Genomic DNA, 24,860 nt, shown 5'->3' on the forward strand with positions numbered 1-24,860 from the left:
ATTTTTCCTATTCTAGTTACAGTAGTGTTCAAAAAAATAGCAGTCCAACACCATTAACCTGATAAATCACTGTTTTTAGTAGAAGTGATATTTCTACATAGCAAAAAATTTACTTGAAAGTGTAGTAGAGTAATGAAAACAAAACAAACCCAACAATTAGGACGTGCATCCCACTCATTCTGAGTAATCGAAGCATTGATTGAAAGGGGGTTGTTCAGAATAATAGCAGTGAGGAGTTCAATTGGTGAAGTCATTCTGCAGAAGAACGGGTGTCAGTTTTGGCCCTTATTTAATTTAGGAGGGGGGCAAATGTTGCACAGGTTGGTCATAGCACATTTCCTTTTGAAATACTGGGGAAAATGAGTTGTTCCAGACATTGTTCTGATGAACAGCATACTTTGATTAAAAAGTTGATTGTAGAGAGAAAAAACATACAGAAAAGTGCAGTAAATTATAGCCTGCTCAGCTAAAATGATCTCAAATGCCTTGAAGTGACAACCAAAACCTGAAAGATGAGGAAGGAAGCGTGGAACTACTGTTCAATTGGATCGAAGATTAGCCAAAATAGCAAATACTCAGTCAATGATCACCTCCAGAAAGATCAAGGAACATCTAAATTTACCAGTGAGTACAGAAGATGATTAAATGAAGCCAATTTACCAGCAAGAAATCCTTGCAAAGTCCCGTTGTTAAGATAAAGACGTCCTGAATGGGTTAACATTTGCCAAGGAACACATTGACTGGTCCAAAGAGAAATGGCTCAACATTTTGTGGACTGGTGAAAGCAAAATTTTTCTTTTTGGGTCTAGTGGCCATAGACAGTATGTCAGACTACCCTCGAGCACTGAATTCAAGCCAAAGTTCACTGTGAAGACAGTAAAGCATGGTGGTACAAAACTATGATATGAGGATGTTTCTCATACCATGGTGTTACACCTATTTATCACATACGAGGGATCATGGATCAGTTTAAATATATCAGAATACTTGAGGAGATCATGTTGCCCTATGTTGAAGAAGAAATGTCCTTAAAATGGGTGTTTCAACATGACAATGACCCAAAACATCTTGGTTACAGACAAACAAGATTGAGGTAATAGAGTGGTCAGCCCAATCTCCTGACCTCAATCCCAGAGAGAACTTGTGGGCTGAAATCTGAAACGTGTTTTTTTGAGGCAAAACCCAAAATTGCAGAAGAACTGTGGAATGTAGTCTAATCATCCTGGACTGGAATACCTGTTCAGAGGTGCCAGAAGTTGGTCGACTCCATGCAACACAGATCTCGGAAACAATTGTTATGCCACTAAATATTAGTTCAGTCATTTAAAGTAAAGTGAAACCTCAAAAAAATTTTCATGTTATAGATACATTTTTTGAGTTTTTAAAGAAAAATGCTGGCACTGCTATTATTTTGAACAGCCTAATATTCATTTTTCTTAATTTTCTGTAAAGGATTAACACAAACTGACTACATTTTGTTAATGTTTTGATTTAGAATTGAAAGTGCAGTATTTTCAGTGCATTTGCATTTATGGAAATAAGTTATTATAATGATTTTGTGCTTTATTCGCTTTTTTAAAATCACTGCTATTTTTTTGAACACCACTGTATTTAAATTAGTTGACATGCTTCTATTCATATATGCAAACCAAATTTTTTCCAGCATACACAATAATAGGCCAGCAATGTTATACCTACATTAATGTTCCTGAGTTTTTGGATAAACATGGCGATTTGATGACGGATTTGAATTACTTGAATTGTTCAATAAGATTTTGAGTTAAGAATGATCTTAAGATCCAGCTGTGATACCAAACGAGGTTTGTGTCTGTGTAATGCAGGTTGGAGCGGGAGGAACGACTAGCACGGGAGGCGGAAGAGAGGAGGCGCAGGGAGGAGGAGGCTCAGCACATGGCGGAGCAGCAGAGGCTGAGAGAGGAGGCAGAGCGTCTGCAGCAGGAGAAGGAGGCTCAGGAAAAAGCCATAGCGCAACAAGAGGAGAACGAACGCCTTCAGAGACAGGTTAGAATCTTTACATGAAACTGTTAAGTAATAAATATAATTGTTGGCAGTGGGAGTTCAGAGGTTAAGGTACTGGACTAGTAATTGGAATGTTGCTGGTTCAAGCCCCTCCACAGCAAAGTTGCCACTGTTGGGCAAGGTCCTTAACCTTCAGTTGCTCAGATTGTATTGAGTCATAATTGTAATTTGTTTTGGATAAAAGCATCTGCTAAATGCCGTAATTGTAAGTAAGTCAGTAAATTAGGTTACTGGGAGATGGGTTATTTAAGTGAAAAGGTTCATTCAGTTAGCAGTTTGAATGTCGTACCAACTTTGCACATACACTTACTGACCATTTCATTAGGTGCACCTACCATAAGGTCTAACTATATTTATTTCATAATACATTCCACGTTTAAACTAATTATTTGACTTGGAAGCAAGGATTAACAGACAGGCATTTCATGCGATTTCTAGAACTGCCAAGCGAGTGGAGCTGTAGACTGGCACCACCTTGTGTTCAAAATGACAAAACACCATAAAACTGTTGGACAAAGTGTTTTAACAGCCTTGTAAAGAAACACATGGTGCGGGTGGCGCTGTGGCTAAGTGGGTAGCACTGTCACCGCACAGCAAGAAGGTCCTGGGTTCGATCCTCAGGTGGGGTGGTCCAGGTCCTTTCTGTGTGGAGTTTGCATGTTGTCCCCGTGTCTTCGTGGGTTTTCTCCTGGAGCTCTGGTCAAATTTAAGCTGCTTTATCGGGTGTTGTTTCAGTTATTTTGTCCACCCTCTATATACAGCAGTGAGCATTATTTCAGAGACATGCTTTGCCGGTCAGCAGTATTTTAGCAGCTGCTAATCTGTTTTGACTGTGCGTGTTTCAGAAGGAGGAGACTGAGGCCAAAGCCCGGGAGGAAGCAGAGAAACAGCGACTGGAACGAGAAAAACACTTCCAGAAGGAGGAGCAGGAGAGGCTGCAGAGGAAGAAGGTATGATTAAATATGTGTGACTGGCCAAGCACCAAACATTTAATATTTAACCCTTAATTAAATTCTTGTACATGTAATAGCCTTAATGGTATAAGTAGTCACAAGCTAAATTACAGCAGCAGATCACAGTTATCCCCATGCAACCTATCCTTAGAATCTGCTAGCAAAGGAAAAGGGAGCCTATAATGTTTTCATTTGTGAGCAGTAAAAATAATGGTGTAATCTTAGTCTCCTGGGGATGTGAAATTTATATGAATGGCTAAATAAAAGGAATGTAGAAAAGCCAGCAGGTCTACATTGTTTTTAAATTACGACTTCTTAATCTTGCTGTCCACTTTCCAATTTCACTTAATATGTACAGTATTAGTAGTAATAAAATATTGACCCATTTGAAAATAATGGAAAATGACACAGGTTGAGAAAGAAGGTGAAAGCTAACTAGTTCAATCTGTGTTAAGGGAGGGTAAGCTGGATACTAGAGCCCACCGCTCTTTTTAATTTAATACAGTCCAATACCGCCGCATAGGTGGCACAGCGGTAAAGTACACTAGCGCACCAGAGTTGGGGTTTCGAATACATCGTATCAAATCTCAGCTCTGCCTTCCGACTAGGCTGGGCGGCTGCATGAACAACTATTGGCTGTTGTTCAGGGTTAGGGGTAAAAAGTCGGATCATAGGTCCTCATAACTGGTGCAACTGCGGCCCCTGCTGCCTGACTGATGGCGCCTGCACAGGGCTGAGGAATAATGCTGATGGGGGTGTGGCCCTCCGTACACAGTGCCCGTCGGTGTATGAACTCGACTCATGCAGTTGAAAAATGCAGTCTGTACTGACTGTATGTGCCGGAGGGGGCGTATGTCAGTTGGGAGGCGTCCTCAGTCAGCGGTGAAGGGTCGAATCAGTATAGAGGACACAATCAGAGTAATTGGACACGACTAGATTAGGGGAGAAAATTGGGGGGAAAAAGTGGGAAAAATTATATATATATTAGGGCTGTCGAAGTTAACGCGATAATAACGCATTAACGCGATCTCAATTTAACGCGATTAAAAAAATAGTGCCGTTAACGCAAATTCTATTTGGCCCTGCGGGTCATCCGTAGTTCATGTTGAGACTTGACCGTGCACGGCATCTCTCATTAAGACAGCGTTTCTCAAAGTGTGGGGCGCGCCCCCCCGTCATGCCCCCTGTCTGACTGGTAGAACCGACGGTTTAACGTCGGACTTGCCACAGTTTGTTTAATTTGCGGTTTGTTAACATAATGTAACCGAGCGTCATAGTGATGCACTTGCTTAATAAAGAAATAAATACACGCTATATTCACAAATTGTCGGGAGCATTTAACACTTTATTACTTTTTCTGTTACGGTACTGAATAGCGGACAGCTAGAGTCATCCTGTTAGCCAAGCATGCTATTCCATGAACTATGGAAGCCCCAAAGGGTCAAAACACACTCACTTCGTGTAGAAACGTCCATCAAACCATTGTCACAATACAACCACAGAAAAGTCTGTTACAATAACTACGCCTTATCCCACCTGAAGCACCGCTGATCTACAATGTTTGCTGATGGAGAAATTTTAACTTACAATCTGACATATATACGAAGTCAAGGGTCTCTGCTGGATAGTATTACTGCCTAGTATGTGAGTGAATAAAACTCCCTTACAGTTTTCTCTTGTCCCAGCAGTTTTTAACATAAGTACATTTAGCATAAAATGTGTTCACCATTTTAATTGTAACATTTCACTTAAAAATCCTTGTTTTCTTTAACATTTACACAGATAAAAAAAAAAAAAATGCGATTAATCGCGATTAACTATATGAAATTCTGAGATCAATCGTGATTAAAAATGTTCATCGTTTGACAGCCCTTACATATACGTATATATATATATATATATATATATATATATATATATATATATATATATATATAAATACAGTCTAATACCACAAACTTCTTTTATACAGCCTTCAGTGGGATCATGATCAGTTAGGACTGATAGACTGCTGGTGTTCTTGGCTGTGAGTTTGTAGGAGCAGTTAGGATAGGAGGGTAGGATAAGTGCTTTGTTGGTGGCTGTGTAGTAAAGGAGTGTTACTTATTTTAGCTTTTAATCTGCATCTGGGCCAGTGATAGCTTAGTGGTTAAGGTACTGGACTAGTAAACAGAAGGTTGCCGGTTCAAGCCCCAACACCACCAAGTTGCGACTGTTGGGTCCCTGAGCAAGGCCCTTAACCCTCAGTTGCTCATTGTGTAAGTCGCTTTGGATAAAAGCATCTGCTAAATGCTGAAAATGTAAAATGTAAATGTAAATCTGTTACCTGACACCATCCTGCGTTAAGCTCCACTACTCTCTGGACTCAAGTCCACAAGTCTTAACTGTTTTATTAAATGCTTTATTCACTGTTGTTGCTTTTATCAAAACCAAAATCTCTTTATATCTCTGCTTATTTCCTCTCATATAAAGCTTGGGGAATTGAAATAACGGTGGTTTACACATTGACTGATTTTGTTTCCCTGTTTATCTGCCCTCTGTTTGCTAAATATGGTTGTTTCCTCTTAGTTCCTCTTCCACTCATGCACAAATTACAAAAATAGAAACCACAAAAACCCTTGAGCCCGCATGTCGAGTTTGTCTACATTTGCCCTATTGACTTAAGAAAGACGGTTATCAAGGCTCTTCTTTGGAATCCAGGTGCTGGAACTTTAAACTTTAAACTGCCAAGGCTCTTGAATCTTCAAAAGACGAATAATTATAAATTTTTTATTAAGTCTGTTCAAACATAGCATTCAAATAGGTGGATACTACCAAATCCTAAAGCTAAATTATCAATATTTATATATATATATATATATATACACTCATCAGCCATAACATTAAAACCACTTCCTTGTTTTTACACTCGCTGTCCATTTTATCAGCTCCACTTACCATATAGAAGCACTTTGTAGTTCTACAATTACTGACTGTAGTCCATCTATTTCTCTACATACCTTTTTAGCCTGCTTTCAGCCTGTTTTTCTTTGCTGATGGAGTTTTTAAATACCGTGTCCACTCACTGTCCACTCTATTAGACACGCCTACCTAGTTGGTCCACCTTGTAGATGTAAGTTCAGAGACGATCAGAGACGATTTGAGTTGGTCATCTTCTAGACCTTCATCAGTGGTCACAGGACGCTGCCCACGGGGCGCTGTTGACTGGATGTTTTTGGTTGGTGGACTATTCTCAGTCCAGCAGTGACAGTGAGGTGTTTAAAAACTCCATCAGTGCTGCTGTGTCTTATCCACTCATACCAGCACAACACACACTAACACACCACCACCATGTCAGTGTCACTGCAGTGCTGAGAATGATCCACCACCCAAATAATACCTACTCTGTAGTGGTCCTGGGAGAGTCCTGACCATTGAAGAACAGCATGAAAGGGGGCTAACAAAGCATGCAGAGAAACAGATGGACTACAGTCAGTAATTGTAGAACTACAAAGTGCTTCTATATGGTAAGTGGAGCTGATAAAATGGACAGTGAGTGTAGAAACAAGGAGGTGGTTTTAAGGTTATAGCTGATTGGTGTATAATTGAACAAATCCAGTTAATTCTAATTTAAGTAACAGTAAAAGTGTATATATGCAACAACAATGAAACTAAAAACATATAGTTTATTATTTAATTCATTCCAAATACAGTTTGCAGAGTACCATTCAGGAAAGATTGAAAAGGGTCCCAGCTGTGTTCTCACAAACCCAAATTCTTATACCCAATAATTGACGTCGCCTGATCATATGGCCTTGCACAGATAATGATTCAGAATTGTAATATGATTTATTCATAGTGTTTTTGAATACTTCTGATGTTTTTAATCCATTCAGCGCCTGGAGGAAATCATGAAACGAACACGCAAATCTGATGTTGTAGAAAAGGTATGGTTCTAATATATAAATGATATAAGCTTCTCTGCTTGAGATACTTATAAACTGAACAAGTAACTGCATTTTCCATTTTCTCTCCATAGAAGGACATAAAATCTTCTCCTCCTCCTCAAGTTAATGGGGGGGATTCCCAGCTTCAATCAGACAGCAGTAAAGGTAAACAATGGCAAAATAATTTCAATACAGTATTTGAATCACACTTAACACTAGAGCAGACTGAGCATATTCATCATCTAGATTTGTTGCTTTTTTCCTCTCTTTGTTTTGTTACACTGCTGTAAAATTCTGTTAGAATTGTGAGTAATTTAGTCACATTTACGAATACGAATACGAATCCTTTGTCATTGTACTTGTACACTTGCACAACGAAATTGGAATACAACCCCCCCTCTCGGTGCAAGAAAAAAACAGCAAACAATAAAAGTACTATATACAAATATATATATATAAAAAATATAAAACAGTACTTAAAACAGAAGCAGAACCGAAGCTATTGCACATGTCCTATTCAAATTAAATTAGAAGTTGCACATGTCCCATTAAAGTGAAATTGCACAATACCCATTGAATGACGCATGTTGTGTCACATGTTTGTGTGTAACAGAGCTATGGCCCTGTTGTAAAAACTGTCTCTTAGTCTATTAGTCCTTGTTTTGATTTGCCTGTACCGTCTACCCGAGGGCAGCAGTTCGAACATTCAGTACCCTGGGTGTGTACTGTCTTTTTTAATTTTGTGTGCCCTCCTGAGACAGCGGGTGCTGTAGAGCTCCTTAAGTGATGGGAGAGGGTGCCCGATGATTCTCTGGGCGGTGTTGATGACCCTCTGTATTTATACCTGGCTGAACACAGCCTCACATTATCTGGTTCTTTTAGACTGTGTGTGTATTATGTACTGTGTACCATGTACTAATGTTTTTATTATTTGCAAGCTAATTCAAGACCCATGATCTCCAGGGACATCTGATTGTAAGAAATGGGTGTACACTGATCAGCCGTTTTATTAGGAACACCAGCACACCTGGTCATTCATGTTATTATTTAGTCAAGTAAGAAAATGTAAGACTTGCAGCACCTACTGTCATCCTTGTTATGAATAAAGGATGAGCGTTGTTATTTAAATCTAATCACAGAACATCTTTATTGTTCATCATTTGGGCACGGGCAACATTGATACTCAGTTTAATTAATTAATTAATTAATTAGTTAATTAATTGTAACATAATTGACAAAGATCTGTCATCATTTAACAACTACAACTAACAACTACAACCACTTTCAAAATAATATGCATGAATCCAAGTGATAAATGCTTACAACCAGCTGGCAGGGTGGCACAGTGGCTCGGTGGGTAGCACTGTCGCCTTACAGCAAGAAGGTCCTGGGTTCAATCCCCAGGTGGTGCGGTCCGGGTCCTTTCTGTGTGGAGTTTGCATGTTCTCCCCGTGTCTGCGTGGGTTTCCTCCAGGTGCTCAGGTTTCCTCCCACAGTCTGAAGACATGCAAGTGAGGTAAATTGGAGATACAAAATTGTCCATGTGTGTTTGATATTAAACTTGTGAACTGATTAATCTTGTGTAATGAGTAACTACCGTTCCTGTCATGAATTTAACCAAAGTGTAAAACATGACATTAAAATCCTAAACAAACAACCAGCTGGCACCAGCAGGGTATATAGATGTCTAAGAAGTAATATTGTTTTTTTTACAGTGCCTGACTGTCTTTCAACCACAGAGCTGAAGCAAGACAACCAGTCCCAAAGTGGCACAAAAGAGAGGTAAAACACCATCTTGTAGCTTATATAATGTCCACAGCTCTCACTCACTTTTAAAGCAAATGTACTTTTTCGTTGTACTCTCTGATTTCCTAATACAATAAAACTGACTATGGGAAGAACCACCATAATAAAGGAAGACTATTTTAAACCCTGGCATAATACTCATATATAATCTGTCTAAATACTGGAACACATTTGTGTTGTGTTCACAGTTCTACGGTCCATGTGACGAATGGCATTCAACCCTCCAAGCATGAGAATGGATTGTCTTCAGGTGGTGAATCAGCCCACTTTGATGAGATCATCCAGCTGTCCAATAACAGTGGTGCCAACAGCAAGCAGGAGGAGTCCGTGTCTGAAACCAATGATGAGCCCATCTTGACTTATGATGGCTTTCTGAAAAAAGCAGGCACTATGAAGTCTCAACATGTTGCAGGTGAGCTCAGAGAATGTTTGTTTTATATTGTGTTGTTGACTGCAGTGTGTTAGTGACGCAATGTGGTGAACGTTACAGACTGATGCATGTATCGTGTAGGCGCCCAGCCTGCCGGTAGCAGAGCTGAGATTCGAACCGACGAGTTCAAGATGTCAGCTCTGGTGTGTTGGCATGTTTTAGCGTTACACTTGGCCCTAAACTTAAATGCCTGAAATAGAAATTACACCCTAAGGGAATAACAATTTCATGATTTTTAAAATATCTTATTACATTGCACAGCAAAACCCGCGTTTGCTCTGGTTGTGCCCTTGTTTCCAATGAAGTTACCCTGTCGTTGTGCTTTCCTAAACATTGCGCACAGTAAACGTTTTTTACCACTTGTCACTTCACTTGACCCAGTTCGCCGCTGACCTTTTTAAAGTGCCGCCAATGACATAAATTGTTTCTATGACGCAGTCTGAAGCGAAGCCCAGACATGGTGGAAAGAAATTGATTCTCGCTGTATTACAAATCTCGGAAAAAATGCAGCACAGCGACTAGTAAACTGTGAACCAGCCCGGGCGGGTGAAGCCCTATCAGGGACTAGCGCCATATTCAGGGTATTCCTGCCTTGCGCCAAGTGTATCCCGGTGAAACCAGGCCTCGTGCGAGCTTGAAGCAAATGAAGAAATGAAATGGGTGGTGGTGATTCAATTTGGTTGAAGATCAAACCACAGATAAACCACTAAATAATGAACCTGTACTAGTGAATCAAGGCAAGATACGTCTTGTTTGAAGTTTTCCTGAGGCGTAGCAACCCAATCTATTTCAGTCTGATTCTTTCTGCCAGTGTAGTCTCCAAAAACTGGCTGAATATTTCAAAACATTGTGTTAGATTGTAAAGCAAACCGTTTTGGAGAGCGGTGTGAACTGCTCTCAGATAACCGATAGCGGACACATGATATAAGACAACCTTTTTACACATCTGACCTCCACATTAGAGACTTAGTTTGCAGGTTTCAAATGAACCTGGCACCTCCCAGATTTGAAGTGTTAATCTTTGCTTTGAGTTCTTGCTGGGCCATCTTCCTGCCCCTTGGCCGTTTTTTCTTTCTCTGTCGGTTAAACGCAGCAGGTGGACGTGACATGGTTTAATCCCCAGAGCTGGGCGCTGTGCCTGTCAACGGATGGGGGGGAGGGTGATGCGCCTGGCAGGCACTCTGTGCAGGAACTCTGCCATGTGCTAAATTCCCTGAGGGGTGATGAGCAGACCCACTCTTGGAAACAGGAGCAGGGCTTTGGTATGCCCCCTGTGCCTCTTGGGCATGGTCAGCATTACTTCCAGCTATCCCTCTCTCTAACTGTGGCACACAGCACCACCTGCTACAGTGTAGACAGGCCTAGTCCATAAATTGTTCCCAAAGCAAACACCAAGAGGTCATGCCAGCTCTCCTAAAAAGTCATTTTCAATCAGAGTTTATGGTTGGTGCTATGCCCTGCCATATCTTCACTTCAGTTTTTATGTGATTGTGTTACGTCTGGATTTTTGGTAGGAAATTTGGAAGGGTTAACATTTAAACTTAATTATTTTGTGTGGTAAATAATAATGAATGCAGAAGCCCTGCAATGTATTGGCGCCCTGTGCGGGGTAATTCAGCTTTGCTCTAATGTTTTTTGGTCAAACTGGACCCAAAGTGGGTTGATGAATATGAAAAAAAAGTTAGTTTAGATACAATAAATATTATTTCCTATTTAACCACCGTGCCTTCCTGTTTCTCTTCTCCAGAGGTGCTCTGAGCATCACAGCTGTTGGACTGGTGTGATTTTGGAAGTTCCAGAGTCCCAGCTCTCTACCTGAGGGTATCGTGTGATAAAGCACAGCTTTGCCAGACCTGTGCCGACCTAGTCACTGACTGTTTAGATTGTACTGAGCATTGCCTGGGTTAAACGGTGTGATTACAAGAAGCCACTTTGCAGTCAAGATTAAGTAAACCCTTCACCACCCTCCCAGGTGCTTTCTGTCACTATTTATGAAAAGTTCTTTCAGCAGTCTGAGCTCTCACGTTACAGCAGACGTTTCATGCATCATGGTGATCACCGAGCAAAAGATACACATGAGAAAGAGAGAGGAAAAAAACATGAATCATGGCTGTATTTCATCTTATCATGTTTTAAATAGAAGTGCTTTGGCTGTTTTGTTTTTATTCTTTAGTTATTTAATGTGATGATATTTGTTACTACTGGGTACAGCTCTATGTGAATAATGTAAATTGGAATACAGGAGGAGTCAGTTTGTGGAATAAAACTGAAAGATAGAGTTATATGTCTCTTCTGACTTCTGGGAGTTTTTTTTGTGTGTACATGTACAACCCCAAATCAGAAAAAGTTGGGACAGTATGGAAAATGCAAATAAAATAAAAATGCAGTGTTCCTTACATTTACTTTGACTTTTATTTGATCGCAGACAGTTTGCACCCAAGATAGTTCATGTTTTATCTGCTCAACTTCATTTCATTTGTTAATAAACATCTATTCCTGCATTTCAGGCCTGCAACACATTCCAAAAAAGTTGGGATGGGGCAATTTAGGGCTAGTTATTAGGTGAAAAAACTAAATAATGATGTGATTCCAAAAACTTGATGTCAACAGGTGATTGTAATCATGGTTTGGTACAAAAGCAGCATCCAGGAAAGGCTGAGTCTTTAGAGGATCTCCAGTTCATCAACAAATGTGTGAGAAAATGATTGAAATGTTTACAAACAATGAACCTCAAAGAAGGATTGGAAGGGATTTGCATATTTCTCCCTCTACAGTGCATAATATCATTAAACCATTCAAGGAATAAGGAGGAATTTCAGTGCGAAAAGGTCAAGGGCGCAAGCTTAAGCTGAACACCCGTGATCTTCAATCCATCAGACGGCACTGCATCAAGAACCGCCACTTAACAATAGCTGATATAACCACATGGGTGAGGGATTACTTTGGCAAACCTTTGTTATGCACTACAATACAGAGTTACATGCACAAATGCCACTTAAAACTTCACTCTTCAAAAAAGAAGACTTATGTTAACCATGTCCAGTAGTGGTGTCGACTTCTCTGGGCATCTAGGATGGACCATCACATAGTGGAAATGTGTATTGTGGTCAGATGAATCAGCATTCCAGGTCTTTTTTTGGGGAAAAAAAATGGACGCCATGTGCTCCGGACCAAAGACGAAAAGGACCATCCAGACTGTTATCAGCAACAAGTCCAAAAGCCAGGGTCTGTCATGGTATGGGACTGTGTCAGTGCCCTTGGCAAAGGTCATTTACTTTTCACTTCTGTGATGGCAGCATTAATGCAGAAAAGTACATTGAGATCTTAGAGCAGCATGTGCTGCCTTCAAGACGTCATATTTTTTTTCAGGGACGTCCATGCATTTTTCAACTTGACAATGCAAAACCACATGCTGCACACATTACAAAGGCATGGCTGCGAAAGAAGAGGGTACGGGTACCGGACTGGCCTGCCTGCAGTCCTGACCTGTCCCCAATAGAGAATGTGTGGAGAATTTCAAAACGAAAAATACAACACATTTTGGAATGTGTTGCAGGCATGAAATGCAGGAATGGATGTCTATTAATATATGAAATGAAGTTGAGCAGATAAAACATGAAATATCTCCGGTTCATCCTGTCTGCAGTCAAATAAAAGTCAAAGTAAATAAATGTAAGAAACTGTTTTTTTTATTTATTATTATTTGCTTTTTCCATACTGTCCCAGCTTTTTCTGATTTGGGGTTGTAGATAAATAACCTTCAGTATTTCCCCATAATGATGACAGCCATCTATTAAAAACATTAGATTTCCACTCAGACCTTAAAGCGTGTGTAGTTTTAAAAACAATTCTGGTAACTTTAAGTGACTGGATCATCTGCTTGTACCATTCAGAACTGAAATCTGCTTCTGTTTGGATGGAACTGCACTTGTAGTTAAAACTGTTATGCTATATAGATAAACTCAGTGGGGGTCCATGTCCTGCCTCGTCATCTGCATTCCCTACCACATGCACTGACATGGCAGCCTGTGAAACGTAGAGCTACCCAGCTATATTACTGCCACAATTTATGTCCTCGGACTGACTCCCCGAACTGCTATCATCACTTAAAGCTCTCATCTTACTGAAATGATTAACAACCACAAGGTTAAGATAATTCCTCCCTCTGGACTAGCATGTTTGGGGGGTTACTAAGGAGACACACATGGTTACTCAACAGTAATCATTTTCACAGATGTTTTTATATTTAAGGTAATGTTACTGTAAATTAGTCATGATCTTAATTCTACCCCATTTACATTTTAATCAAACTCATTCTGTAATACAGATGGAGTCTGGTAGGTGAGAATTTCTTTAGATACAATTGTCCAAAAGTTTTTGATAATTAATCATCTTGGCAGCCTAGTGGGTAAAGATTTGGGCTGTCAAATAGATGTTGGGGGTTCAAATCCCAGCTCTGCTGTGCAGCCACTGTTAGGCTTTTGAGCAAGGCACTTAACGATACAATGGTTAATTCTGCTCTCTGACCCGGTGGGGCAGTCCGGGACCTTTCAGTGTGGAGTTTGCATGTTCTCCCTTTGCGTGGGTTTCCTCCAGGTGCTCCGGTTTCCTCCCACAGTCCAAAGACATGCAAGTGAGGTGAATTGGAGATACACAATTGTCCAAGACTGTTCAGTATAACCTTGTGAATTGATGAATCTTGTGTAACTACCGTTTCTGTCATGAATGTAACCAAAGTGTAAAACATGACTTTAAAATCCAAACAAACTAACTAAGTTAGGTAGAGGTTCCATAACAGTGTGAACAGCCATATTATGGAAATCATTAAGTTTTGCATGGTTGTAAATAAGCCAACAAATAGGTAAGTTTTCAGCAGTGGGTAATTATCAAATATTCCAGGATAATACATTGATTCCTTCATACATACTTAAGTTATTTAGCAATAGTTTAACCACTATTTCACCCTGTTCTTCAATGGTCAGGACCCCCCACAGGACCACTACAGAGCTGGTATTATTTAGGTGGTGGATGATTCTTAGCACTGCAGTGACACTGACATGGTGGTGGTGTGTTAGTGTGTGTTGTGCTGGTATGAGTGGATCAGAGACAGCAATGCTAATGGAGTTTTTAAACACCTCACTGTCACTGCTGGACTGAGAATAGTCCACCAACCAAAAATATCCAGCCAACAGCGCCCTGTGGGCAGCGTCCTGTGACCACTGATGAAGGTCTAGAAGATGACCAACTCAAACAGCAGCAATAGATGAGCGATCGTCTCTGACTTTACATCTACAAGATAGACCAACTACGTAGGAGTGTCTAATAGAGTGGACAGTGAGTGGACACGGTATTAATTGTCTGATCCACTCATACCAGCACAACACACACTAACACACCACCACCATGTCAGTGTCACTGCAGTGCTGAGAGTGATCCACCACCTAAATAATATCTGCTTTGTGTTGGTCCTGACCATTGAAGAACAGGGTGAAAGCAGGCTAACAAAGCATGTAGAGAAACAGATGGACTACAGTCAGTAATTGTAGAACTACCAGGTGCTTCTATCTTGGAGATGTGTCAGTGAGAATTTGTACCCATTCAGTTAAAAGTAATGTAAGTACAATGTTGTACAAAGAGTCCTGATTTGCAATTGCTGTTCAGTTTCATCCCAGTGATGTTCAATGGGCTTAGGGTCAAGGCTGTGATCAGTCAACTAGTGTGCTTTAACACCAAACTTTTTAAACCATGTTTTAATAGATCTGAACCTAATTAATAGGATTAATTAATAGTCCATATACAGTACACTTGACCTTATAGGATATTATTATATATTATATAGGGCTGTCGAAGTTAACGTGATAATAACGCTTTAACGCGATTAAAAAAAAAATTGTGCCGTTAACGCAAATTCTATTTGGCTCTGCGGGTCATCCGTAGTTCATGTTGAGACTTGACCGTGCACGGCATCTCTCATTAAGACAGCGTTTCTCAAATGTAACCGAGCGTCGTAGTGATGCACTTGCTTAATAAAGAAATAAATACACGGTATTCACAAGTTGTCGGGAGCAAAACACTTTTATTACTTTTTCTGTTACGGTACCGAATAACGGACAGCTAGAGTCATCGCGTTAGCCAAGCATGCTATTCCATGAGCTATGGAAGCCCCAAAGGGTCAAAACACACTCACTTCGTGTAGAAACGTCCATCAAACCATTGTCACGATACAACCACAGAAAAGTCTGTTACAATAACTACGCCTTATCCCACCTGAAGCACCGCTGATCTACAATGTTTGCTGATGGAGAAATTTTAACTTACAATCTGACATATATACGAAGTCAGGGGTCCCTGCTGGATAGTATTACTGCCTAGTATGTGAGTGAATAAAACTCCCTTACAGTTTTCTCTTGTCCCAGCAGTTTTTAACATAAGTACATTTAGCATAAAATGTGTTCACCATTTTAATTGCAACATTTCACTAAAAAATCCTTGTTTTCTATAACATTTACACAGATTTTTTTTATTGCGATTAATCGCGATTAACTATATGAAATTCTGAGATCAATCGCGATTAAAATTTTTTATTGTTTGACAGCCCTAATATTATATTATTATATAATGTGCTCTTAAAAAGGTGAGCATATAACCTGCGTAATAAGAAAAGCAGCCTATATTTCGGATCAAGGTAATTCTGTGTAATACTGTACTGTTTTCTTTAAAACACAAAAAAATCCTGTTTAAATTCCACATATTTAAGTGTTCCATGAAATCTGTGCACAGCAGAGGGCAGTACCATCTGAACATTACTTCCTGTTAGATCAGGTTTCTTTTGTGCCAAAGCTTTTATTGTGTTCATGTTTCTTATTGCCAAGTCTTGTCGTGAGGAATTTACAACCCAGACTGTATTTTAATATCGCGTTTTTAACATGGTCTATTATGATTCACGTCTTTGTTTCAGCTGAGTGTCAGCTGAAGTTACAAGATCGGTCACTGTGAACGTAAAAAGAAAGGGTTATTTTTAAGAGGGTGTCAGTCACAACTTGATAGTGATAAACCAATGCCAGGACATAGGAATGGGTCATTATAGAATTTACAAGCTTCTGACGGATATACAGCAGGACCCGAGATCCTGTCAATCTAGTCAGGGTCTGTCACTAAAGCCGTCCTGGAATGACGGGGTGTTGGGTGATATGGCTTATCATCTCTTTAGAGCAGCCCCGGGGCTTCATTATTAGCAACATGTGAAATGAACAGCCTCATACCAAAATCACTTTATTTAGTCAGCAAACAGGCAAAGCAAATGTACATTCTCACACCCTGTAATAGGAAAAAGTTATTAATCAATATTCATACTAACATGTCAACATTTCACTCAGATCAAACTTGGATAGCCAGCTGTCCTCTTCAGCTGAAGTTGCTAAACTGGTTGTAGAGATGCTGGCGCTATCTCTACAACATTAAAAAGAATTGTCCAGTCCCTTGTCACTTTGAAGCTGGATTATTGCAACTCACTCCTAGCAGGTCTTCTCCTCAATTCCCTCAATCAGAATGTTTATTGATTGTGATGATTTTTATTTGGTTCATTGCTCTAGTATATGAGTGGATTTACTCCCAGTATTCTAGTTTCAATCCACCTTAAATCATGCAGATGTTGACTTAATGTTACACTGTATATAAAACCTGAATTTTGGAACCTACATGTCCACACTTTTTTGAATTAACTTACTGGCTTCCTGTACATTTACATTTTCGGCATTTATCCGAAGCGACTTACAGTACTGTGAGTTTATTGTCTAAGCAATTGAAGATTAAGGGCCTTGCTCAAGGGCCCAACAGAGGCAACCTGGCAGTGGTGGGGCTTGAACCAGCAACCTTTCGATTACTAATCCACTACCTTAACCACTAGGCTGCAACTGCCCTAATTTGGAAAAATTAGCTTCTGTAGCTTCTCACATTCAATTTAAAACAATGATGCTTGCCTACAAAGCCAAAATTAGACCAGCCACGACCTACCACATACCCTTTGAGCAATAAGTCTGGCTCGTGTTGATCCTCACCTCAGAATTCAAAGAAGACAGGCATCAAGGCTCTTCTCTTTACTAGCAGGTGGTGGAATGAACTTCCCCTGTCAGTTTGAAAAGCTAACTCTATTGCCATCTTCAAAACACGACTAAAGATCCAACTGTTTACTAAGTACTTATATAGAATAGACCCCAACCTTCTTGCGCTTATTAATGTCTATCTTTAAAACAAACAAGCTGTTAGTAAAAATGATCAAATAGGGATGTAACGATACACTTTACCCACGATGCGATACGATTCACGATACTGGGTTCACGATACGATTTGAAAATGAAATTGAAATCAAATTATCAAATTAAAGTTTCCTTTTATTATTTCTCTTTAAAAAAATCTAATCTTTTATTTATCTAAAATAAGAAATGCCCTTGTATTTCTGAGGTAGGTACAAACTATGCAAATCAATGCTGCACATTTCCCTTTTTGTATAAAAAACAAACAAAATAAAGAAAATAAAAAAAGTATCCTCACATAAATAAATTTAGCTGGAAAATCCCGTACAACTCTGTGTAGTGATGTAAACCAGGCGAGGTGAATAGTGCCAGTGTCCTCGTGAATATCAATTCATTTTACATTAATTACCGATTTGAATTGTGGCACATGTGCACCGATTTTTAACTGTCTTGTTGTGCATTGTTACATCCCTATGATCAAATGAATTAATTGTCCAAATTAAATGACAGCTAATATGCAAAACTTCTGTAATTAATGGTTTTCCAACCGTCAATTTTTTATGTGCACATTTTTAAATTAAAAATAGAAATTAACACATCAGAATCAGAATCAGAATCAGAATCGGGCTTTATTGGCCAAGTATGCTCACACATACAAGGAATTTGCTTTTGGTTACACAGATGCTTGCAGTGCACGAAAAATACAATACAGACAATCTCAGCTCACAGCTCACTCTCTCCTTAACACACACATTCATACCTGTAAACATAGAAAACATTGTAAACATTTAGCATGTGCAATTTACATTGTAATTTTAAAAAGGTGCAGTTTTGTGCAATATAAAAACTATAGAAAATATAAAAATATATAAATATGAAATGCAAGTAAAGGTGAAAATCCTTTACTTGCATTTCATATTTATATATTTTTATATTTTCTATAGTTTTTATATTGCACAAAACATTATACATGTACAGAATTGAAGATTCTTTTGGATGTAGAGACAGAGTGTTCCTGTTATTAAAAGTAATTTGACATCGTCCTCACTGGTGTAAATGATCTTGATGAATGCTTAGATGTAAATGATCTTTTTGAACTTCACAGGTGAAATTGATCTCTAAGGTGCTATGTGACATCTGTTTGTCTTTCCTCAAAAGTATAACAAAACGTCCGGCCTTGCACCCTAGGAATCGTTGGCCTCGTGAAATCCTAAACATTATTAAAAGTGCATTGTGTCGACCACGCTTGCTCTAGTAAAAAAAGATGGAGCAGTCACTCGGTAGCCTGAGACAGCTGGCTAATCTGACAGAGCGCTGCACTTTAAACATCAAAGCGCTCGGGCCAAAATGCTGCCCCCGGCCACCAGTCACCCCCTGTCAATCACACTCACTCTTGCACTTATCTCCCAAGCAACAGGCCCCCTTTCCCACAGCTGTTATCTGATGACGGCACATTGATGAGAAGCCACAGACTAGCTAGCATTTAAAATAAACTCATTGGATGTTGTTGTTGGATACACAGGACTCTTTCCGATCAGGCAGTTCTTGTAGTGAGGGAAGGCTATGTAGCAGTGTTCTTTATTAAACCAATTTTCTGTTGTTATGTTTGATAAGTAGACTTATCTTTGAGAAAGGTGACTGTGAAGCAACACTTAAAATGGGTATGAAGAAGGTGAATCATACAGTAAATAGTAATTGTTAAAAAATTGTCAAAATATTTAAAGTAGTCTGTTGAGCGTGTAGCCACTGATGCACTGCTGCTTTTACATCATCACATGAAAATCTTCTGCCCCTTAAAGCTTCTTTGAGCGTCCAAAAGGGGGAAATCAGATTGTGCTAAATCCGGACTATAAGCTCTCTCAGTCTCTCAGACACGACCGATTACTGCTCCTGCCACCCTCACCATCTCCAACCAAAATATAAAAGTGCGGAAAGTTTTTGAAGATCCCTCTTATGTACATCAATCAGCCATAACATAAAAACCACCTCCTTGTTTCTACACACACTGTCCATTTTAACAGCTCCACTTGCCATATAGAAGTTCTACAATTACTGACTGTAGTCCATCTGTTTCTCTACATACATACATACCTGTGACCTCTGATGAAGGTCTAGAAGATGACCAACTCAAACAGCAGCAATAGATGAGTGATCGTCTCTGACTTTACATCTACAAGGTGGACCAACTAGGTAGGAGTGTCTAATAGAGTGGACAGTGCGTGGACACGGTATTTAAAAACTCCAGCAGCACTGCTGTGTCTGATCCACTCATACCAGCACAACACACACAGTGTCACTGCAGTGCTGAGAATGATCCACTACCTAAATAATACCTGCTCTGTGGGGGTCCTGACCATTGAAGAACAGGGTGAAAGCAGGCTAAAAAAAGTATGCAGAGAAACAGATGGACTACAGTCAGTAATTGTAGAACTACAAGGTGCTTCTATATGGTAAGTGGAGCTGATAAAATGGTCAGTGAGTGTAGAAACAAAGAGGTGGTTTTATGTTATGGCTGATCAGTGTAATAAAACTTGAATTCTGGAACCTTCAAAGAGACTAAATCTTTTCATAACAGACTGGTAACAAATTAATAAAAATAACCAGTACCTAATTTTTCACCAAAAAAAATAAATAGGACCTAAAATTTAATATGATAACGATCACGAACAGGAAACTAAACAGGTACAGGCATCAGTCAATGTCATGTCAGTCAATTTCAGTACTATGTTTTGGTACAGGTCTATCATTGTAATGTGCTACACCATCCAAATGCAGTGTGTTGAGTCTACCACACAGCTTTGTGTTTGTCTTTTAATTTTGAGCGTGACAGTTTTATGAGCGTGCCACCTGGCTACAGAGCTTCAGTTTCTGCCAGCTTTCCGATTGGTTATTTTCAGAGCAGGATGGATGTCTTCACTGCACGCTACACAATACACTTAAATAATCTTAGTAAAGAACATAACATTCATATAGAACTTTGATGTCTGTAGAGTATTACATTTCTACAGCTACCCTTCCCACTTTACCACGGCGCTATTAAAACAGAAGTTATTGTGGCACAGTCTGTTCACCATCTCAGAGTTGTTCAAGTCTCTTTTGCTATTACTATAAATGTTTTACACAATCTATAATGTGATATTTAAATGGATGTCTCTTAGGTGCCATTGCTGAGTACTGACACCTAATATGGTATATTTTTACTCAGGCAACTTCAGTGTCATTTTGTCTTTTCGTTGACCACTTTTCACCAATTGCTTTAATTAGCAGTTTTGAAAAAATAAAAAGAAGTAAAAAGTAAAAACAAAGCAAAAGTATTTCTTTATTGGGTACTAAGATATTTCACAATAATATAGAACTATGCTGTTACACACTGAATCAGTACTGTATATTTGCATTAGAAAAATATAACCATAACATTAAAACCACCTTCTTGTTCTGCACTCACTGTCCATTTTATCAGATCCACTTACCATATAGAAGCACTTTGTAGTTCTACAATTACTGACTGTAGTCCATCTATTTCTCTACATACCTTTTTAGCCTGCTTTTATCCTGTTCTTCAATGGTCAGGACCCCCACAGAGCAGGTATTATTTAGGTGGTGGATCATTCTCAGCACTGCAGTGACAATGACATGGTGGTGGTGTGTTAGTGTGTGTTGTGCTGGTATGAGTGGATCAGACACAGCAGCGCTGCTGGAGTTTTCACTCACTGTCCACTCTTTTAGACACTCCTACCTAGTTGGTCCTCCTTGTAGATGTAAAGTCAGAGATGAACGCTCATCTATTGCTGCTGTTTGAGTTGGTCATCTTCTAGACCTTCATCAGTGGTCACAAGACGCTGCCCACGGGGCACTGTTGGCTGGATATATTTTTGATTAGTGGACTATTCTCAGTCCAGCAGTGACAGTGAGGTGTTTAAAAACTCCATCAGCATTGCTGTGTCTTATCCACTCATACCAGCACAACACACACTAACACACCACCACCATGTCAGTGTCACTGCAGTGCTGAGAATGATCCACCACCTAAATAATACCTGCTTTGTAGTGGTCCTGGGAGAGTTTTGACCATTGAAGAACAGCATGAAAGGGGGCTAACAAAGCATGCAGAGAAACAGATGGACTACAGTCAGTAATTGTAGAACTACAAAGTGCTCCTATATGGCAAGTGAAGCTAATAAAATGGATATTGAGTGTAGAAACAAGGAGGTGGTTTTAATGTTACGGCTGATTGGTGTATACCTATGGTTAAACTGAGCATTACTGATATAAACTTCTATGACCTCTGGCAATTATATTTGGGAGAATGTTGCCCACAATGCACTTGGCATCAGCTATTCACATTTTATTTTAGTAACCATAAGCTAAGTAGTCTAAATGGTCTTCCTTTTAGGCTTGCTGGTGCAGCTGGTGTTGATCTCCACCAGTCACTTATTTCCTCTCCCCTTCCAAAAACATGCAGAGGGCGTATTGGCTCCTTTACATTTTACCAAGGCGTTATGGAGATAGTATGCCTGGGTGTACCCTGTATTTTTGGGATATGTCCAAGGTGGTCCCACAAAGTAGAAAGTGTGATAAATGGTTTCAAAAAATGAATAAATTAATCAGGAGATGTTACCGCACATTTACAAGTCTGACTAGATGTGGCGTTTGCTCGGGGATCAAAACTCTGCTCTCGACTACTATGTGTGAACTGTTCAACATCTTGATCCGAGCGGCTCGAGAAAAATATCTAGCATGTTAAATATCTAGACCAGTCGCCGACTCATAATCCTGTAGTGTGAAAGGTGTTGCGAGTGGCAGCGAGTGCTATGTCGAATGAGAAAAAGCCAATGAAAACATAAAATACGGGGTGAGGGGAAACCCGGGGGAGGAGTGTAAAAGCATGGGACAGGGGCATAATATAGTTTCTAGCAGAATACATCAGCAATAAAAAATATTTTTTTTACCTCCAACTCACTACAGAACAGAGGATCCCTGCTGGTCGCGTAGCCCAATCCACTCGGATTTATTTATTTGTCCTACTTGCTTTTACGCTACAATTTACAATGTACAAAGTGCACAAACAGCTTAGATCACTTGCTTCTTGTTGATATACATTTTTGGATGTGTTATCATTAAACCCCTTGTCACTTCTTGTGTGTGTTTTCATGACAAAACCTAGTTTGGGAGACCATATAGACTGGCCTGCTATTCCTCCCGGTGATAGATCGTGTAGTGTGAAACCCCCATCGATGATCAGTCATGTAGTGTGAAATCCACAATGACATAAAAGACTCTCGATTGCAAAAGATCCAGTAGTGTAGTGTGAACTTGGCATTAGACGTATCTATCAGATTGTGGACAGAGCAGAATAGGCAATTGCCAAGGCAATAACAGATCAGTTGAATAGGTGGAATAAAATACCTGCGTTTTTAAGTAACAGTGTGTCCCTCAGACATATTAAAGGTTGTTTATTAAGGTGCTTTAACTATTACAGAAAAAAATCAACATGCAAAGTATTACAGCATGATTACAGACTGCACACCTAACAAAAGTCATGTGGAACAGACGTAAGTCTCTTGCACTGTACTGGATTTCTCCCAGTTATTAAAAATCTTTGATTCATTCTGTGTCAGTCTTATGCATTATACTGAGAAAAAGGTCTGTTACTAATGAAGACATTTTGATAACCACAATTACAAGATATTAACATATTGGTTTTATATCCAAATTCCAGCTGACATCCCCAAAGGAGGAATATTTTACCAGTTATAACATAAGAACTATTTAAAATCAACAGTGTCACAGGACCATCTAAATGGTTTGACCAAAATTGCTGTAACGAACAGTATTTGTCAAAAAACAGGACTAATCAAAGATCAGATTTTGCCAGTCTGCAAGTAAGAAGAGTTGACTTCTAGTCTTTTATTTACTTGGCTAATTAGTGATTTCTGCTGCGTGTTAGCTTACTGGTCACCTTTAGTTTGCATTTGTGCTATAACTGGATATGGGTGTTTAAAAAAAAAGTTGCAAAGTGTAGGTGACATTCAAAATGTTACGTAAAAGGGTGTCGGGTGGCATGACTGATGCAAATGTTTTGTAACTCTAGTAAGTCATGGTATGTACAATTTTAACCAAGAAACCTGGATGGCATAATCTCGCCCCAAGTAAATAGCTCACATCACTTGTCATTTTATAATAAAATAGCAGTAGAACCCTTGGTAAACAATAAATACACTTTGCATTAGTTCCCCCCTTTGTAATAAAGCTGCCATAATAAAGCTCTTTTTAAATAAAGCTGGCATAAATCTGACTACACAGAGGAGGCCCACACTTTATGTTTGATAATGCTAAATAATTGCAAGGATTAACAGTGTTATGAGTAACTGCAGCTGCAAAGACATTTAGCTTACAATTACAGTAGACCCTTGACTTACAAATTTAATTGGTTCTGAAGGGCTGTTCTTAAGTCAAAATGTTCGTTAGTTATACCTATTTTTTCCATAAGAAATAATGTAAATACAATTAATCCGTGCCAGACCTCCCACACCACCCCCTTACCTAACCTTTCTAATGTCTTAAATGGTCTTTTTTGTTATAAATACAAGTATATTTTCCATTAAATCTTAAATTATAGAATATACATACCTGTAATAAACAATAATAAACAACAATACACAGTAGTACTGTACATAAAAACACATAACATTTCAGTACAGTACGTGTGCTGTACCATACACCATAATACATTTCCTTATTTTTTTATAAAATGTATTTACCAGAAACAACAATAACTCTCATATTTCTCGATTATTTCCTTCTTTATTTCAATAGTGTTGCATTTTGTACTTTACTTAGCCGAATTCCTTCTTCTCTTTCACTCACTGTCCCCTCTGTCTGATACACAGTGACAGCTACTGGCAGGAGTAATTATACAACAACAAATGTAATAGATTTGTTCATTTTCTCAACACTGTACTCTCTCTGCACATTCTTTGGGTACATTTTAATATTGAATTTTACAAAATATAAAGAAAACACCGGAAAAACACTGTCTTCTGTCCGAATGTTCACTATATATACAGTGTATCACAAAAGTGAGTACACCCCTCACATTTCTGCAGATATTTAAGTATATCTTTTCATGTGACAACACTGACAAAATGACACTTTGACACAATGAAAAGTAGTCTGTGTGCAGCTTATATAACAGTGTAAATTTATTCTTCCCTCAAAATAACTCAATATACAGCCATTAATGTCTAAACCACCGGCAACAAAAGTGAGTACACCCCTAAGAGACTACACCCCTAAATGTCCAAATTGAGCACTGCTTGTCATTTTCCCTCCAAAATGTCATGTGACTCGTTAGTGTTACTAGGTCTCAGGTGTGCATAGGGAGCAGGTGTGTTCAATTTAGTAGTACAGCTCTCACACTCTCTCATACTGGTCACTGAAAGTTCCAACATGG

The 24,860-nt window shown here is 39.2% G+C and overlaps 1 protein-coding gene across 6 annotated transcripts in view; it reads left to right on the forward strand.

The window, feature by feature from the left end:
* map7d1a (MAP7 domain containing 1a) overlaps positions 1–11,520 on the forward strand; it is a 65,650-nt gene extending 54,130 nt beyond the window's left edge. For all 6 annotated transcript variants that reach the window (XM_062991376.1, XM_062991378.1, XM_062991379.1 and 3 more), the window contains 7 exons: positions 1,842–2,022; positions 2,886–2,990; positions 6,869–6,919; positions 7,012–7,084; positions 8,635–8,701; positions 8,914–9,137; positions 10,903–11,520. In XM_062991376.1, the coding sequence (XP_062847446.1) occupies positions 1,842–2,022; positions 2,886–2,990; positions 6,869–6,919; positions 7,012–7,084; positions 8,635–8,701; positions 8,914–9,137; positions 10,903–10,913 (712 nt within the window). In that variant the 3' untranslated portion in view covers positions 10,914–11,520. The remainder of the gene's footprint in view (positions 1–1,841; positions 2,023–2,885; positions 2,991–6,868; positions 6,920–7,011; positions 7,085–8,634; positions 8,702–8,913; positions 9,138–10,902) is intronic.
* The last annotated feature ends 13,340 nt before the right edge of the window (positions 11,521–24,860 follow it).

Source organism: Trichomycterus rosablanca, chromosome 3, assembly GCF_030014385.1.
Source record: "Trichomycterus rosablanca isolate fTriRos1 chromosome 3, fTriRos1.hap1, whole genome shotgun sequence".
Taxonomy (NCBI): Eukaryota; Metazoa; Chordata; class Actinopteri; order Siluriformes; family Trichomycteridae; genus Trichomycterus; species Trichomycterus rosablanca.